At 34.3% G+C, this 19564-nt stretch overlaps 1 protein-coding gene across 7 annotated transcripts in view; it reads right to left on the minus strand.

Annotated features, from left to right (window-relative positions):
* The window catches only part of MPP7 (MAGUK p55 scaffold protein 7), a 251426-nt gene that overhangs the window by 186616 nt on the left and 45246 nt on the right, over nucleotides 1-19564 (minus strand). For all 7 annotated transcript variants that reach the window (XR_013994073.1, XR_013994074.1, XM_081060817.1 and 4 more), the window contains exon 2: nucleotides 8406-8563. Coding sequence is in view for 5 of the 7 variants with exons in the window: in XM_081060817.1 (XP_080916943.1) it covers nucleotides 8406-8442 (37 nt within the window). In the remaining 2 variants the exon portion in view is untranslated. The remainder of the gene's footprint in view (nucleotides 1-8405; nucleotides 8564-19564) is intronic.

Genomic DNA, 19564 nt, shown 5'->3' on the forward strand with positions numbered 1-19564 from the left:
CCTAAAAGTTAAGTTCCACTCAAGTAAAAACTAATTTCAATTTTTCACAAAATTTTCTACAGAAGACACTCCTCCCAACATATCACGTGAGGCCAACATGACTTTGTGAAAATCTCGTAAGAGAGAAAGAGAAAGGAAAATTACAGACTAAACCCACTCATAAACACAGAGATTAAAACTATAAATAAAATATGAGCAAACCAAATCCAGCAGATTATATTAAAAGAATAACAAATTATGAGTAAATTGGGTTTCCCCTAAAATACAAGTTGGTTTAACATTCAAAAATTCAATGAAATTTGCTGTATTGATATTAATAGAAAATAAATCATATGATCATTACAATGAATAAAAAGCACCTGACAAAATTCAATAGCTGGTCATTAAATAATTTTTTTGTAAACTAAGAATAAAAAGAACTTCCTTAATCTAATAAAAGGCATACATAAAGAAAAAAAACTAGAGCAAAGATGACAAGCAAGAAATATTGGAATAATCCCTTCTGAGATACAAGGACATGCACTTTCACCCCACCAATAGTCAAGTTGTAATGAAGGTCTCAGAGGGTAGCACTGCAAGTAGAGGATAAAGGACATTCCTTATAATGTCGTGGTGAGACAACTGAATATCCATGTGAGAAAAATTAATTTGGAGCCCTACTTTATACTTATACAAAAATGTATTCTAGAGTTCTAAAATCAAAACAGAAATGGAAAAAGGAATAATTTCACAACCGTAAGTTAAAGTATTTCATGAATCAAAAATATATGTCAGTAACCATAAAGGAAAATGGTGTTCAACTACACTGCACATAGAATATAACTTCTGCACATAGAATAAAGGAGGACAGCAAAAAGAATGAGAGGACAAGTCACAGAATAAGACAATTTTAACATATACAATTAACAAAACTGACAAAGGACTGGAATCTAGAAAATAAAACATGTCCCACACATAAGACGATACAATAGAAAAATAATTGAAAGACTTCATCAATACTTCACAAGAGAGAAAACCTAAATGGCCAAAATGAGAAGGTGCTCAACCTCATTAAGAATCAAAAAACGCAAATTAAAACTACAATGCAGTATCACTGTACATCGACCGGATGAGTCACAAAATTTTTAAAGCCTGACGATAACAAGTGATGGTGAGGATATGGAACAACAAGATCTCCCCCACACTATTAAAGACATTGTAAATTAAATTAGTACAAATATTTGGGGAAAGGAATCGACATTGTCTTCTAAAGTTGAAGACAACTGTACTCTATGACCCAGCAATTTGACTTCTAGGTAGTTAATCTATAGAAATGCATGTGTATGTGCACCAAGATACAGGAAAAAGAATGTTCTTAACAAAACTTTTCCTAACTACCAAAAAATTGGATACAATCCAAATGTCCATCAACAGTAGAATGCAGAAAGAGTGGTTTATAAGTCTTTCTATACAGTTCTACAACTGAATATTCATAACTGAACAAACCACATCTAAACACAGCATGGGCAATCTTGACTGAAAAAAAAGGCACAAAAGAATACATAAAGGCATTTGGGGGCTCTAATTAAGGATGAATTGCATCGAAGATAAATTTCACTTGGGTGTAGTGAGAATATAGTTACGTGGTGGCATATAGTTACATAGCTCATTACGGTTGTATATATTTAAATTATTGTCCCAGGAGAAAAGATTTTGATTACTCCAGCAACCCATGGTGCTGCCTCAATTGGCTTCATGACACCAAGATGCAGGACCAGAGGATGTACGTAGGTATCCATGTGATCAAGTTCTATAGGACCCGGCGCGGGAAGTAAGAGTAGTTTCAGGTGTACCCAATCAGAAGCTAATTTGTAAAACTCCTACCAATCACCAGAGTTACAAAATTGTAAGCAGGGAAATTCATTCTCATTTATATCAAGTCAAAATGGAAACTCTATTCTGTCAGGAATATAGTCAATAATGCACCACAGGTTATTTTTCTTGTTAATGGGAATCATGCAAAGTGAAATTTATCAAAATTTGTGCATGAAGTTCAATGCTATTTGCATCCAAACTATCAATAATAATCTTATAAATGGTTAGTAACGTAAGAAGGATTGTGTGAAATAATAGAAAATATATATACGGGTCTCTGCCCCCAGTGGCTAACACAGAGCTTCTATATCCTTGTACTTTCCTGGGTGATAGCAGTGTCTTTTGTTCTAATGAGACTACTCTGGGTGAGCTCCTGGATAGCTGCAGGATGGGGGATGGTCACTAAAACGACCAAGCCATGATTTGAAGCTTGGAATTTGCAGCCCTATCCCCCACCCTCTGGAAAGGTACTGGAGACTAAGTTAATAATCAATCACACCTACATGGGGAAACTTCCATCAAATTCCCAAAAGCATGGGAGCTTCCAGTGAGTTTCCAGGTTGGTGAACACATCTACATGCCAGGAGGGTGGCACACCTCAACTCCACGAAGACAGAAGCTCCTGGGCTTGTAACCCTTTCAAACCTTGCTCTATATATCACTTCATCTGTATCTGTATCCCTTATCATCTCCTTTATTATATAATACACGGTAAATGTAAATAAATATTTCGCTGAGTTCTGTGAGCTGTTCTGGCAATGATCAAATTCAAGAAGAGGATCATAGGTACCTCCGATTTGCAGCCAAGTCTGACAGAAGTTGTGGGTAACCTGGGGACGTATTACTTACTACTGGCATGTGAAGTGGCTGGGGGAGGAGTCTTGTGGAACTGAGCCCTTAAACTGTGGGATCTGCACTAAACCCAGCTAGTTTCAGAATTGAATTGTAAGACACCTAGCTGGTGTCACACAGAATTATCTGGTGTGGGGGAACACACACACACATTTGGTTTCAGAAGTATTGTGTGTGAGTAAAGGAAAAACACATGAGTTTGGATTGGATTATCTTTCTCTTCTCTTTAAGACAATATTATAAAATCATAGAATCAAAACTAGGTCGCCAAAACACATAGAAAACATTACAGAGGTGTGTCAGGCAATTTATTAATGAAAACATTATGCTCTTCCCCTTAATTTTGTTATATTTATTTTATGAATCCACTTTATTTATAATTTATGATTTTTTCTCATTCTAAATAGTCACCACCCTTAAAAAAATCCATATATTATAATTCTATTTATAAAGTTCAACAGGCAAAATTAAACCACATTGCCTAAGATGCCTACATAAATCATTACCTAAGTTTATATATAGTATAGACAGGATTTTTTTTTAATGTCCATATCTAAGGAGGTTAGGGAGGTTGTGAATGAGAAGAAATACATAGGCTTCTTTTAGAGTGTTAAATTTCTTGATTGAGGCAGATCACATAGACGTTGGCATTATAACCACTTTTAAAACTATATTATAAAAGTTTTATGTGCATTTCTATATATATATATGTGTATATATATATATATATACATATATATTATATTTCACATATGATGTTTGTAAAAATCATACTTAAATTTATAAACCTAAAATAACATAGGTACTATGCAGGATAGGAATGATTTCATAAAGATTATAAACAGAATGGTACTATCACAGGAATAAAAGTAAGATCAATTCTCTAACTAATAAAAGTTGTTTCCCATGGAGGTTAATAATTCTAATACTTCTATACATGTACACTAGAACAGAATAATTAAGAAAATGGATGGTGAATAGTGGTGGCCAGCTTTCTCACTATTGGAGTGGGAATTTATAGACAAGCCAGAGAAGGGAGGTAGATGATCCATTTGCTAAGGATTAGAGTAGGAGACCTCATTAAGAATTCATATGTAGCTTAATACAGTTACAGGTGATTAAGCACAGAAATGTTTCTGTGTCTATACACACGGGTTAGTATACATACATGTATTTCTTTGCCCTTGTCAGATGAGAGGGCCAAAAAAACAACACTCCAGTAGCAGTGTGCAAACCTATCAACGGAGGTCTTGGTTCCTAATCCCATCTCCTAATACAAGGAACTAGGGCTCCTTAGAGAAATGGCAGATTCTAGGACTCGGGCACTGTAAGACAATCCTAGAGCATCTTGTAGTGCCAAAAGTAAGGAGCTGTTAAAAACAAGCCACATGGGGTCATATCAAAGGAGCTCCCAATGGCCAAAGCTGGAACAATGTGAGCAACAAAATAAAGTAGTACTAGATTACAATCCAAAGTACGAATAAATATCTATGAGTCCACATAAATATTAATAAATGATTAAATAAATTAATTAATGGGAGAGAAAAGACAAAGAATGCTACATAATTTATACAGCTATTTCACCCTGAAAGAGGGGGAGCATAACAAACTACTCTGACAGTGTGGGCTGCACATAGAGATCTCCTGCCAAAGAGGACAGTATGGGATGGGTGGGAAAAGGAAATAACTTTATGGTGGAAAATCCTGGCAGACACTACTTCAACATCAACAGTCATAAATCAAGTTTCATACTATGTACTCTTAGTATCAAACAAGGCCTTGGCACTTTATATCAGACTAATTCCAATAGAGGGAATTCTACAACACACCTGATCAGGACTCCTGAAAATTGTCAAGATCATCAAAAACAAGGAAAGTCTAAAAAAACTTTAAGGTCAACAGGATTCCAATGAGACAATGACAACTAAATATAATATTAGATCCTGGAACAACAAAAAAACAGATATTAGGGGAAAACTAAGAAAATCTAAATAAAGTATAGATTTTAGTTAACAATAATGTATCAATAGTTATTAATTGAAATAAATTTATGAAACTAAGATAAGACACTAAAAATCGGGGAAACAAGGCATAAGGTATACTGGAACGCTCTGTATTATTTCATAATCTTTCTGTAAATCTAAAATTACTCTAAAAAATAAAGTCCATTAAAAATTTGTTTTTTAAATAAGATCAACAGATCACAACAGCCAAGAAACAAAACCCAGAACATACGTAATAATAGTATACAATAGAGGGAATATTACAAATTTATGTTAAAAGGATGGGCTTTTAAATAAGTAATTCTGGGGACTATTGGCTGTTTATGTGGGAAATTAAATTACTGTCTAACGTCACATACAAATCACAGTTGGACTAAAATTCCAAATGTGTAAATCCAAATTTTTAAAATTATTGGAAGAAAAGCTTAGAGAATATCTTCAGGAAAGGAAAGGCCATCTTAAGCAAAATAGAAAAAGCATTAATCTACAGAAAAGATTTGTCTACATAAAAGTTTTCACCTTCTACAAAGGAAATGATATTATTCAAGAAAGAAAAAAGGACAAATGACTGGCCATAAAAAATGGCGTTTGACCTAAAATGATCCAAAGGATTAATATACAAAACACAAATAGAGAAATTCTGCAAATAAATAAATAATAAACCAATACAAAAATGGGGAAAAGATATGAATAGACTATTCACAGAGGAATAAATGGCCATTAAACGAATAGAAATATGCCCAATGTCAACAGAAATGCATACTGAACACTTAAGATTACCATGTTTTCTCCATCAGATTAAATAAAACTAGGACTTTCATTAACAGTAATTTGGTTCATTAAATTGTGATACTATGGAAAACAATGTGTTAGTTTAAAAGAATGAGGCAGATATACTGATGTATATACAGATACACACACAAACACACTCACACACACCATGAAATCTCTCTCCAAGATATATTACTAGGTATAGAAGGAAAGCTAGAAACAGTCCATACAGTATGATGGAATCTGTGATTAAAAAATAAAGACATAAAACAACATATTTATGTACATACATATGTGTCTAAAGTACAGAAAATTCTTGAAGGATGCCCCTCAAACAGACAGAAAATGAGACAGGGGGAGGGGAAGAGTGGGGAGTAACCGTTCATTTCCTTTTTTTACTAGGCATCTTTGACAATGAGAATGCTTTTATGCATTACATGTATAATTAAAAATTGTTTTTCTTCATGAAATAAGTAGAAACAGGAAGAGGGAGAAGTGGCAGAAGTTGTACGCTGAAAGTATCCTGTGCATTGGGATTGCTGTTAGTCGGGTGCCCGTTTCCTGCTGTATGAGCCTCTGCCCTTTAGTTATGCTAACTGTTCCCCTGGAGACCTGATAAGGAAACAACAGCACCGACATTGCTAAGCAACACTTCTGGCGGTATAGGTGACTCCTGATTGGTAACAGCATCTGGTCTGCTAGGAACTAGGAGGGAACCACAACCACCATACTTGGGGACTTCCCTAAACGCAGTGACTCTTGGAACAGGCACGTTCTCTCTGCCTGACTCAAACCTTGGTGGGACATACAGGTCAAAAAATATCACAACGCCAAGCGTGAGTCACACAGGCATTTTAGATTTGCACCAAGTGAGCCAGCTATGTGTGGAAAAGTCCTTTTCAAATGCTAAATAGCCTATGCTATTTTTCATGACTGACACCTAAACTGCCTTTTAAACTATAAATACTCCATTTTAATCATTCCCCAAGTTAGATGTAAGCAACACTATTTTGCATTCAATTAAACTAAGGTATTTTTGGTGAATACCAAGGCATAAAACTTAAATTCATTACACAACTGTAGTAAATTTATGATTCAAATAAATTTTATCTATTAATTTCCCAAACCACTATGGAAAGTTAAATCCTTCCTTTTATATAATACAACACAGTGTGGGACTATATAAAAACTAAAAAGAAGAAAAAAAATTTCCAAGGAGTTAGCCTCCAAGTTAATGTCTTGAGAAAAAAAGATTTTTACGTCATTTAAAAATCAAAATCACTTCCTAAGAAAAACTACCCTAAATGTAAATCACAGTAGGGAAAAATATACATATATATCACTCTTGATAAATAAAGATGAGACAAAACTTGCCAAAATGTAAGTGTGAATATGCTTTAAACAGCAAAGAATGATACTTGAAATAGTGCAAAAATGCCAACGTAACATAATACAACACAAAATCAAATTTGTGATTCAGCTTTTTAAAAATTAGGGTGCCAGTAACTATCTAGTGTGAGACAGCTATTTTAGCTGATTATAGAATGGTATGAATAGAACCAAATTCAGCATGATCAATGCAACACAGAAAACTTCCTTTTTAGTCAGATTCTATGCCATCACTTCTTTTGAGGGGTCTTAAAATGCGTGTTGTAGCTCCCAAACCCACTCACATTCTGTTTTACTAGTTTTAGGAAGGATCCAGGAACATGCTTTTTTTTTTTTAAAGTGCTGATTCTGGGGAACCCCAGAATAGGACTTCAAAGGGGCATTGATCATCCCCAGTCCACTGCCCGAATCAGGTCAGAAGGAGGAATTTCACACATTACACACATGCATAAGTTTTTTTCCTTTTCTTGGAAATCTTTATTCCAAGTATCACTAAGTCTTACAATGGATGATAAGGCGAAATGTGTCTGTTTTAACTGAATTCCTTAATGATATGTATCAACTTCAGAATGGTTTTTAACCTCTGATGACAGGAAGAAAGAAAATGGAAGAATGGGGTAGGGGTAATGTTTCACTTCTTAAAGAAAAAAGTGAGAAGTCTGAAGCAAGTATGGCAAAAAGCTCATATCTCTCATTAAATCTGAGTGAAGCTTAATTTGAACATCATTACAGTAGTCCCCCCCCTTATCTGTGGTTTCACTTTCCACAGTCAACCATGACCCAAAAATACTAAATGGTAAATTCCAGAAATAAACAATTCATAAGTTTCAAATTGTGCACTGTTCTGAGTAGTGTGATGAAATGTCCCGCCGTCCCACTCCTTCCCACCTGGGATGTGACTCATCCCTTTGTGCGTGTCTGCACGCTGTATATGCTCCTCGCCTGTTAGTCATTTAGTAACCATCTCGGTTATCAGATGGTCCAAATCACCCTTAATTTACTTCAGAATGCCATATTCACGTAACTTTTATTACAGAATATTGTTATAATTGTTCTATTTTATTATTATTATTTTGTTAATCTCTTACCATGCCTAATTTATCAATTAAACTTTATGCCAGGTATGTACGTATAGAAAACACATCATATATACAGGGTTCAGTACTATCCAAGCTTTCAGGCATCCACTGGGGGTCTTGGAATGTATCCCTCACAGCCGGTGGGGAGACCACGGTGTTTGCCACACTTTTGTGTAGGCTTAAACTACTTAATAATTTTTAAAGAAATGTAAATGCATATTACCCCAAAAGGCTGGACAGTACAAGACCATCAGTCTAAGCCACCACACAGTCAATCAAAGCCCTTCGATAGATAACTTTTATGTTGGAAGGATGCATTGATTTCACACCCCTCGTGTTGGTTACAGAAAAACAAGCATGACCAGCTTGCACTTGCTTAAAGCAATGCTGTTTCTCACAGTAAGCGAGAAGATTTAAGTCAGGATGGAAGGAAACTTCCCCTCTTGGGTTCACATACCTGTGTCACTACCAGGTCCTGTTGACAAAGCTGGCATGATGAAGGCTGGACACTGACTGCACTCCAAACACTCGCTGCTCAGAAAGCCGCAGGGAATTCCAGCTCAACGGCCCACAGCCACGCTGTCTACCAAGAATTATATATCGCGCAGGCTGTTTCTACAAAGAAAAGGAACAGTTTTAAATAATAAGGAAGATTACTAAATTGCAATATTCTGTAACTAATTCGTATTTCAACCCACTACGAGATCACAATTCTTCAGAATTTTTTCTACAGACTACATGCAAATATTAAGCGTGAGTGTTTTTTATTTTGATGTGAAATTTCTAATTAAAAACATGAAAGTTCTTCATGGATGTATCAAGACATCCTCAAAGATTTTTACCATTGGTTTGAGGACAGATGAATGCATAGAAGGAGAAGTTAAAGAAGCTTTCGTAAGCCAATGCCATTCTAATATTCCTTCCCATTATAATTCTAAGCTATATTTCTAATGTAGAACAGAAACTTTATAAATTGTCAACAATTTATAACTAATTGTAATTTTTAAAAATAGCTCATCCTAATATGACAACTGCAAAATTCTCTAACTGAAAACTGCAAACAACCTTGAAATACTAAAATGGAAACAAGATGTTATCATAGATTTACAGTAGTGTTAACAATCTAAACTAAACCTAGCAATCCAAGCTACTATACAAAAGTAAATTCTTTTAGTAAAAATTAAGCTTTGCTGTATCTTGGAAAATACCAATTTTTTTCAATAACTATTTTAACTAATGTTTATCCTAAAATAAGCAGTAAAGGCATTAATTATAGTAGTTAAGAGCAAAAGCTTAGAACTCAGAGGTTAGCCTAATCTCTAATCAGTGCTAGATCTGTGGTTTAGGACAAGTTATTTAATCTTATTAAGCCTTAATCACCTTACATGCAAATGAGATAACAGCAATTTACAATTGTCTGACAATTAAATACACTAAGGCACACAACACAGCTTCTGGCATGTGGCAAGCAAAAAATAAATGCTGCTATTATGACTGGAGTTGTTTAATTCAGGTAATGAGATTATAAAACGAAAACATAAAAGAAAGTAGCAAGATTAAAATTTACATTGGCCTAACACCTAGAAGGAGGCCATGTGGTTTAAATTTGGACCACTGCTGCCTAATAACGGAAAAAACACTGCATTTACATTTTTTTAGAAATCTCAGCAGAACCACACAATGTATTTAAGTTTGTTTTTAATACATTTTCACCAGTTCTCTATAAAGCAAATTCAGTAATTTAAAAGCATATTTTAATACATGTTAACAAGAAAAACAGATATTGCAAACATTCGAAAAACTGCCTCACTTCAATTCTTAAAACCTTTAAATTGATGATTCATATTACAGAATAAAAAAAAAATGGGCTTGCCAAATTTCACTTGAAAAAGTCCAAACTGTAAAATTCTATTAAAGCCTTCTAAATTAGCTTTTTAATTACCAAAGTGAATGTAGTATTAAAAAATTCCCCATCAAGTAATCTGGTCGAAGATAGTCTAGTCTATCTTATACAATGTCTTGAACTTTGTTTTGCATTATTACAAAGGTTGACAAAGTTAATGTAAGCATAGAAATCTATACAGAGAGGAGTGTTGATTAAAAATATGAGCAGTTGTTTTAAATACCCAATGAAAATATAAATCACTAAACTAAAAATAAAAATAAGAGAGAAAAGAACAGAGCAAAGTTTCATTAATGGTCACCTCTGAAGCTCATTTTTCCCAATAATTTTAAAAGGCAATTCTGCTTTGCTTTTATAAATTATTCTAACAATCAGGATTAAGATTCAACTACATAAAAGGGTTCCTAAATTCAAACACAAAGATAGTCAAAAACAGATGACAGACAATTTAAAGAATGCGTTCAATAAGTAGACTATTTTTGCTGCTGGGAAAAAAAAAAAGAGGAAATGGTTAGCATTTGTAAAGTGTATACACACACATTTCTACCAGTAGAGCAATATATCTGTGTGTATGTGGGTAGCTAGTTGTTATATGTACGTGAGTATGTAATTTAAGCTCTTTGTGCTATGAGGAAAATCATAACAATGTGTATGGTACAGTCTGCCTAACTACAAAAAGACACATACCATGCAAGCTACCACTTTCTACATGACTTTAAAAAGTTACAGTGTTTCACTTTTATAAACCACATACACCATATAAGCAAACTTATGCTTATATCAAACAAACATTCTATTAATACTAAGACAACCTTACAGTCCACATCAAAACATTATTCTGATTTGATATTGCTTCTGTACATATATGCCATATGTGAAAGGCCTTAGCAGTTCTCGTTTTTTGTTTCATAATGAACACTCAAGTTAAATTTTTCCAAAGTTCTGTTATTTAAGAAATACATGCTACAAAGTAATTATCTTCTCAGAACACATATAAGTATATTAATAAAAAAATAAATGGTTTAATAAAATTCCAACCATTAAAATGCTTAATATTTTGTGGAACGAAGCAGAATTGCTGGTTTTAACTTGCAAACTGAGCTAAATTTTTGTAGTAATCATGTTATTTTCTTTGGCTAAATTTATTGAAAATGCTTTGGAATTTGTCAGAACCCAGCCATAATTATTACTGACTGTTGTATGGAATCGATTTACTACAACACAAAAATACCAGCTGTTACAGTTTGTCCTGAGAGGGATTACCAAATATTCTTAAATTGAAGTTCAATCCATCTTTCTATAAAAAAGAGAGAGCCTCAAACGCCAGGAACATAACAGTGGTATCAAGTGCACCTGAAGCATTTACAATACCCAATAGAACCATTACAACCCTCCTTTAAAAAGGCTTATTTTTGAAATTTCATTATTCCAGTTGTACCTTGCTTCTATATATCACACTGTATCAGGTTCTTCTGGCATCTATCATGTGGAAACAGTGAAATATGTGAAGGTCTACGAGCTTACAATGTCCAATTTCTGCCAGGCCCTGGGTAACCCTTAGGGTTCCCATGGCACTTGTGACATCTAGTGGTCAATCGCAGAAGTGCAAGTGTTTGTAGCAAAGTTTCTGCGTTTTCAGTAGACCAAATATTGTCTTATTGTGCCCAGTGAGTCACCTGCAAAAAAAAAAAAAAAAAAAAAAAAGGAAAAAAAAATGCACACACACACACAATTAAAGAAATATATACTTCTCCTGTGTCTCCTCTACTCTCAATACTCACTACAACACTCCTTCAATTCTGGTACCAGATAAGGTTTTCACACATCAAGTAATTCTACATCAGCAGGAGGCCCACAATTTAATTCAATTCTGACACTTTCTACCTGGAGATAGCATCAGATCCCACAGGTTAAAGGCTCAGTCCTACAAGACCTCCCTGCCCTCTTCAGATGTCAATCGAAAATCCAGGTTGTCACCTGTGCTTCTGATCTATTAACTGTAAACACAACTCCCTCCCTGGGGTAATTTGCTAGAGCCACTCAAAGAACTCGGGAAAACATTTACTTACTAGATCACCAGTTTATTATACAAGGATACACTCAAGCACAGCCAGATGGAAGAGATACATAGGGTAAGATACCCGGGAAGGGGCACAGAGTTTCCATGTCCTCTCCCCACACCTCCACATGTTCACAAACCCAGAAGCTCTCTGAACTGCGTCTTTTGAGGTGTTCATGGATCCTTCATACATAGTCATGTTGATTAAATCATTGGCCATTGGTGACTGATTCAATCTCCAGCCCCGCTTCAGTGGGATGGAGCTGAAAGTTTCACTCTTCTAATCAAGGTTGATACCCTGGCAACCAGCCTCCATCCTTAGGAGCTTTCCAAAAGTCACCTCATTAATATAAACTCAGGTGTGGTTGAACAAGCCACCTTTATCACTCTTACCACTTAGGTAATTCCAAAGGTTTTTTGCACCCAGTGCAAAAAACAGGGCAAAGTTTTTTTGCACCCAGTGAAAAACAGTCTTTTAGCTCCAAAAGACGGGCCTGCTAATTAATTAGCTGTGGACCTTGAGCATTACTCCTTTGAGCTCTGTACCAAAAAACAGGAGTAAGACCAAAGATATGTTTCTTATTATAAATCACAATATTACACACACCCACAGAGTTAATGCAAATGAATAAATAAAGTACTGGACTGCATATTCAAACACATTTCCTCTCAAGTTGGGGGTAGTGTTGAAGAATATGAAAACTTTTAATTAGCTGCCATAAATATTTAATAATCATATTAACATCCTATCATTTCAGGAGACCATAACTATATAACCAGTAATCCAACTGTAGATTACTTCACCAGAGACAAATACACTAAAGTTATACTTTCAAAATCTAATAGAGAAATAAAATAACACAAACAAGAGTAAACACTTTTATAAATGTAATATAGAAGATATTTTCTAAAAGCTCCATTTTTACAAATCAAACATCAAAGGTTTTCAAAAGGCTGGAAGATTCGTTGGTTATATTAGCAAATGCAAGCAGCAAACTGGTATCTTAACAGTATTCAAACTTTCATGAATAATAATTGTAAGAAAATAAAGGTGGCAACACAGCTAAGTGGCATAAATCTGCTTATATAAAATGGTATTTAAACCAGCAGTTCTGAAAGTGTGGTCTGCAGACCCCAGTGGACTCCAAGAGCTTCTCAGAGGGGGTGCATGAGGTCAAATTATTTTTATAAAAATATTTTAATAGTGTAATATGTTAATTACATTAATATTGATTATATTGATATACTGACAATATTTTAATAATTTTTCATTTTGATAAAAGTAAAAGTGTTATTTGCCTTTTGCACTACATCCACATTTGCACCAATGATGAAAAGCTATGCTGGGCAAAACCACTGATACCACACTGAAATTATTCCTCCTTGTATTCTTCACTGCTAAACACTCTCATAAAAAAGAAAAAAGAAGAGAAAAAAGTTCACTTTAGAATGGCCTCGGTGAAGCAGTAAAAATTAATAACTGACAGGTATCTATCTTTTTAATACTCTGTGATGAAATGGGAAGTACAGAGAAAATGCTGCTGTTATAAACGAAGTAATGGTTGCCTTAAAGAAAAGCACTTGTGCAAGCATTTTTGTAAACTGAACCAGTCATTTTTTCATGTAACACCATTTTTACTTGAAACCAACAACTGAAAGACAAATTATTCAGGCTACTCAGATTAACCAGGCTTGAGTATTTGGCAAACATTTTCTTGCAAATGAATGAAGTGAGTCTGGGACTTCAAAGAAAACTGACAGTGTGTTGCTAAGGATAAAACATGAGCTTTCAGGCGAAAAACTAGAATTTTATAAAACTTGCATCCACTAGAGGCTGTCCTCACTTTGAAAGGTACCCTGTTAACTGAGAAATGCAAACGTGCTAGAATCCAGTCCCCACTTTGCATAGTTCCATTGGCCTCACAAAGTCTTTTCGGAGAAGATCAGTGGTGATATTAATAAATGATTCTTTCTATGTTGTGTCAAGATTTGGACAGTGAACCAGTATTTTCGAAATTATCAATGCATAATATTATAAAAATCATGCATGAATAAAACATTCATTCAAAGCACAAGCTAGACCGATGGATTTTAAAACTCCAGTGCGATAAACTTATTGACATATTTTCAGATTCCACATTTAAACTCTCTTTAAGAAACAATCACACAAGTTTTAGTGTTTTATCAAAGAATATCCACAACTAACTGAATAGGCTATTAAAATATTCCTCCCTTTCCCAACTGCAGATCTGTCTGAGGTTGGATTTTCTCCAAATCCTTCATACACAACACATAGCAGCATATTGAAAGTATACACAGATATGAGAATATAACTGTCTTCTATTAAGCCACCCATTAGAGAAATTCCCAACTCATTAATGTTTTCATTAGGGGGGGAAAAAGTTATTTTTCATAAAAACGTTATTTATGTTAACATGTAACAAGTTTAACATTATTATTTTTAAAGGAATGGAAACAATTTTTTAATTTCCAATTTCAATTTAATCCACATAAACAAAATTCTTTGGAGTCTTCACTAATTTTTAAGAGTATAAAAAGGTCCAGATCCCGAAAGTCGAGAACTGCTACTCTACGTCAGGGGTGGGAAAACCTTTTCTGCAAAAGACAGTAAACATTTTAGGCTCTGGGGTCCATGTGGTCTCTGTCTCAACACAGACAATACATAAATGAGTGGGTATGACTATGTTCCCCTAATACTTTATGTTGAGAAACAGGTATAGGGTCAGTTGGGCCCACCACTTTATATACCATTACTCCTTACCTGCTAGTGACTTAAAGATTTAAAAGCAGCATGCTTTACAGTAACATTTCTATTGGTCATTATTTAAATATTAAAAAACCGTAAGTTAAATTTTTTTGTTTTTTATTATGCAGAAATGTATGTAAAATAATAGATATGTTATTTTAAACTACGCAGTTCCTAATCATAAAATCACATTTCGATTTTGACTAGTCCAAGAATCTTAGAATTTTCACTATACATAGAAAATCAAAAATATGCTTACAACTGGGAACACATTATGGCACTTTGTGTTAAGAAAATATGCTTTATACAACCAAATGCAAAAGAAATTCCTAGAGTTCAAGAAAAAGGGAAAAATTATGAACGATGAAAACATCCCACATTTTACAAACTAAGCAGGGTTCAGTTATTATATAACACAAAAGTTACATATCTGCTTTCCACGAATGGAAAGGAAAATACCAAAGCCACGGAAAAGAAGAATCCCATTGAAAAAATCCTATAAAACTTTAAAGACTTAAAAGAGGAAACGAGAGAACTGCTGCTTTATAATCCGCAGGTTAAGATGTCCAGGCTTTCAGACTGCTAGGAAAGTCTACAAGGAGCCCTGGCACACTTGCCCAGAAGGGGCAACGTAACCATGAGTGCATCAAGGCTTCCCCTGGTCGGGGCTCTCGGTGGGAAGGCACACACTGCCACACTCATTCACTCAATTGCTCCTTGTCTGGAAGCACAGGTGTAACGTGTGAACTGGCACTTACAAGCAATGACTTCATTCCAGACTACCCAAACCATCTATAACAATTAGTGCACACCAGGGACCCCAGAGCTTTTTCTCAGACCATCCTCAACCAAACCCAGTATCATTTCTACTGCTGCACACATCCCCCATCTCCTCACAGTGGGACATTTCTTCTCTGATGATGACCTTTCTTCCATCATCTTTATTTTCTACCACTCTCTACTAAGAAGTCTTGGACAGTCTTTAAGGTTATACCATTAATCCTCAATGACCCACTTTTTTGTTTTGTGTTGTTTTTCTATATTTTAGCTCATTCCTCTAATTGTTGGGGGCAGGGGAGAATAACTTCTTCATTACATTTTCCTTGCCTAATTCTCAATTCCAGATCCATCCAAATACTCCACCAGCATATTCTTAAGTCTCCTCTTGGAAAAACATCTTGTCGTCATTTTTATAATTAAGATACATCAATGTGATTTTATAATTTTGTTAGGCTTACCTTCCCCCACTAAATTTCCTTGAGGATGGAACCCATATCATATGTCCCTAAAAATTGCATAACAGCCCCTATTCAGAAGTACTTCTACATGTTACCAGCACCAGCCTTCCAAGAGCTCTCTTCCCCTTCGAGGTCAGAGTTAACCTCACTATTTTACTTATGGGGAGACAGCACTGCCTAATGAAGAGAGAACAGACTTTGAAATGAGACAGACCAGTTCTGCCTTATGGACTCCATGATCTTGGCCAGGTTATTTAATGAAATGAGATTAAATGTAATGACATGAGTAAAACACCTAATCTAGAACAGCCAATCAACAGATGACAGCTTTCATTAACACTTTTCCACCTCATTTTCATCACTCTATTTCTCACTTCCTCTAACCTAGCACACTTTTAAGAGGTCCTGTAATGAAAAGAATACAGGTTTTGGTGGGAGACAGAGCAGTCTCTTCATTCTACCACTTACTACATGCACAACTCACAGGGTATGAGACCTTGGAAAACCAAATAAAATAAATACACACTCACACATAATGTATAAGTGTGTGTGTGTGTGTGTGTGTGTGCATATATACACACATATATATGCATGTGTATTTATACTGTATATATATATATATATACGTGTGTGTATATATATATATCTATAGTATGTACATATAAATGTTAATGATAGGTAACATTGAGTGCACATGATTTCCCAGACTCAACATGCATTGTTTCATTTAATTCTCACAATAATCCTATAACATAAGCATAATTCTCATCATCTTATAAATGAGGAAACTGAATTTTAAGCAACTTGCCCTAAGCCCACAGTCAGCATGTAAGAATCTAATGCCTTACAATAATAACCACACTACACAATGCTACCTCAACTCTGTTATTTAACCTTTCACATTCAGTTTTCTCAGGTGTCAAATGGAAATAATATCTATGATTCGTTTACTTCTTGTGATGGCTAAATCAAACAACGTATCTAAAGCACTGGGAACACACCAGATGCTAAAATATTAGCTCCCTTTAATACCCTTATTTATCCTGTTTATTTACAAATAAGAAAAATGTCCATTTCATATCCACATCCTTTAGCTTGCTCTTCAGTCACCTAACAGCATAGCTTCTCTCAGATCCAAAACCTCAGATAGGTTTGGAAAACAATATTCTCTACCTTCAGCCCATTGATTTTGAACACTTAGGACGAGACCACATATACAAAATCATACCCTATAAAAGCCATAAATATTTACAAAATCTATGGTGGCATCCTGCAAGGTGGCCAAGGATATTGTTCCTCTATGTTCTATACAATTATAGTAAATTATGTCAGAAGTTCAAGAATATAACTGACTCTACTGTGTTCTTTCTCATGAACAAAATGTCACCATAGCATTAACCACAAATCATAGTTAGTAATTTCAAAAATTTCATGAGAAATCTAAAAATAAATCAGCCAAAGCAAGTCTTATTAAAATTATGTATCACTTCCTATACAAACTGTTAACATGTATAAAAATAGAATAAGTGCTTATTAAAGAGTTGAATTTATTAAATTATAACAGAGTTAACAAATGTATAGACCTCTAGCAATAAACCCTCTAATGGAACGAAACCAGAAATCAAATACAGAAGGAAAACTGAAAATCCACAAATATGTGGAAATTAAGCAACATACTCTTAAACAATCAATGAGACAAGAAGGAAGTCACAAGGGAAATTAGAAAATATCTTAAGACAAATGAAAATGAAAAACAACAACATATCAAATCTTATGGGACGCAGTGAAGCAATGCAAAAAGGGAAGTTTATAGCTGTGAACTTACAGTAAAAAAGAAGAAAAATCTAAAATCAGTAACCCAACTTTATAACTCAAGGAACTGGAAAAGAACAAAGTTAGAAGGAGGAAATAATAAAGATTAGAGGAGAAATAAATGAAATAGAGTATAGGAAGAAAACAAATCAATGAAACTGAGTTGTTTTTTTTAAAGCTTAGCTAAACTAAGAAAAAAGAGAGAAGATTCAAATAACTAAAATCAGAAATGAAAAAGAAGACATTAAAACTGACGCTACAGAAATAATAAGGTTTACAACAGGCTATTAACAATTATGTACCAACAAATTGGATAACATACAACAAATGGATAAATTCTAGAAATATACAACCTACCAAAACTGAATCATGACAAAAATGTAAAAATCTAAAAAGACCTGTAGTTAATAAGGAGATTAAAACAATAATCAAAGAACTTTCAGCAAAGAAAAGCCCAGAACCAGATGACTTCACTGGAGAATTCTACTAAACATTTCAAGAATTAATACAAAACTTCCTGAAATTTTTCCCTATAATTGAGGTGGAGGGAACACTGCCAAGCTCCTTCTATGAGGCCAGCATTACCCTGATACCAAAACCAACAAAACACTACAAGAAAACTATAGACTAATATCCTTAATAAATATTAATTCAAAATCCCTTAAAAATCACTATCAAACCAAATTCAACAGCATATTAAAAAGACTATTTTTAAAAAAGGATTATATACCATTACCAAGTGGGATTTATCCCTGAAATGCAAAGACGGTTCAACATATGAAAATCAATTAATGTGATACACCATATTTACCAAAATAAGAACAAAACCATGTTATCATCTCAATTCATGCAGAAAAAGAATTTGACTACATTCAATAACTTCCATGATTAAAACACTCAATAAACTAGCAATAGAAGAAAACTACTTCAACATAACAAAGGCCATATGTGAAAAGCCCACGGCTAGCATCATACTCAATGGTAAAAGACTGAAAAGAAAGCTTTTTCTCTAAGATGAGCAACAAAGCAATGATGTCCACTCTCACCACTTCTATTCAACATACTAGAAGTTACAGCCAATACAACTAGGCAAGAAAAAGAAATAAATCTAATTTTGGAAAGAAGTAAAATTATCTCTGTTCACAGATGACATTACATGATCTTATACACAGAAACCCTAAAGATTCCACATACAAAAAATATATATTAAAACTACTAAACAGATTTAGCAAAATAGCAGAATATAAAATCAACACACAAAAATCAATAATTAATTTTCTATAATAAACAACAAACAATCCAAAAAGGAAATTAAGGAAACAATCACATTCACAATATCATCAAAAAGAATGATATACTTAGGGATAAACTCCACCAAGGAGGTGAGAGCCATACACTGAAAAACTATAAAACCATCACTGAAAGAAATTAAAGAAGACACAAACAAATGAAAAGACATCCTGTGTTCAGACTGGAAGACTCATAATTGCGAAAATATTCATACTACCCAGAGCAATCTACAGATACAATGCAATTCTTGTCAAAAATCCCAATGACATTTTTGGCAGAACAGAAAAACTACAATTCACATGGACCTTCAAGGAACCCTAAAAATCCAAAACAACCTTGAAAAACAAGAACAAATTTGGAGGCCTCACACTTCCTGATTTCAAAACATTACAAAGCTACAGTGATCAAAACAGTGTGGTATTGGCATAAACATAGACATACAGACCAATGGAACAGAATAGTGAGCCCAAGAAAAAACTCTCAGGCACATGGTCAAATGATCTTCCACCAAGGTGCCATGACCACTCAATGGGGAAAAGGCAGTCTC

Source organism: Rhinolophus hipposideros, assembly GCF_964194185.1.
Source record: "Rhinolophus hipposideros genome assembly, chromosome: 1".
NCBI lineage: Eukaryota > Metazoa > Chordata > Mammalia > Chiroptera > Rhinolophidae > Rhinolophus > Rhinolophus hipposideros.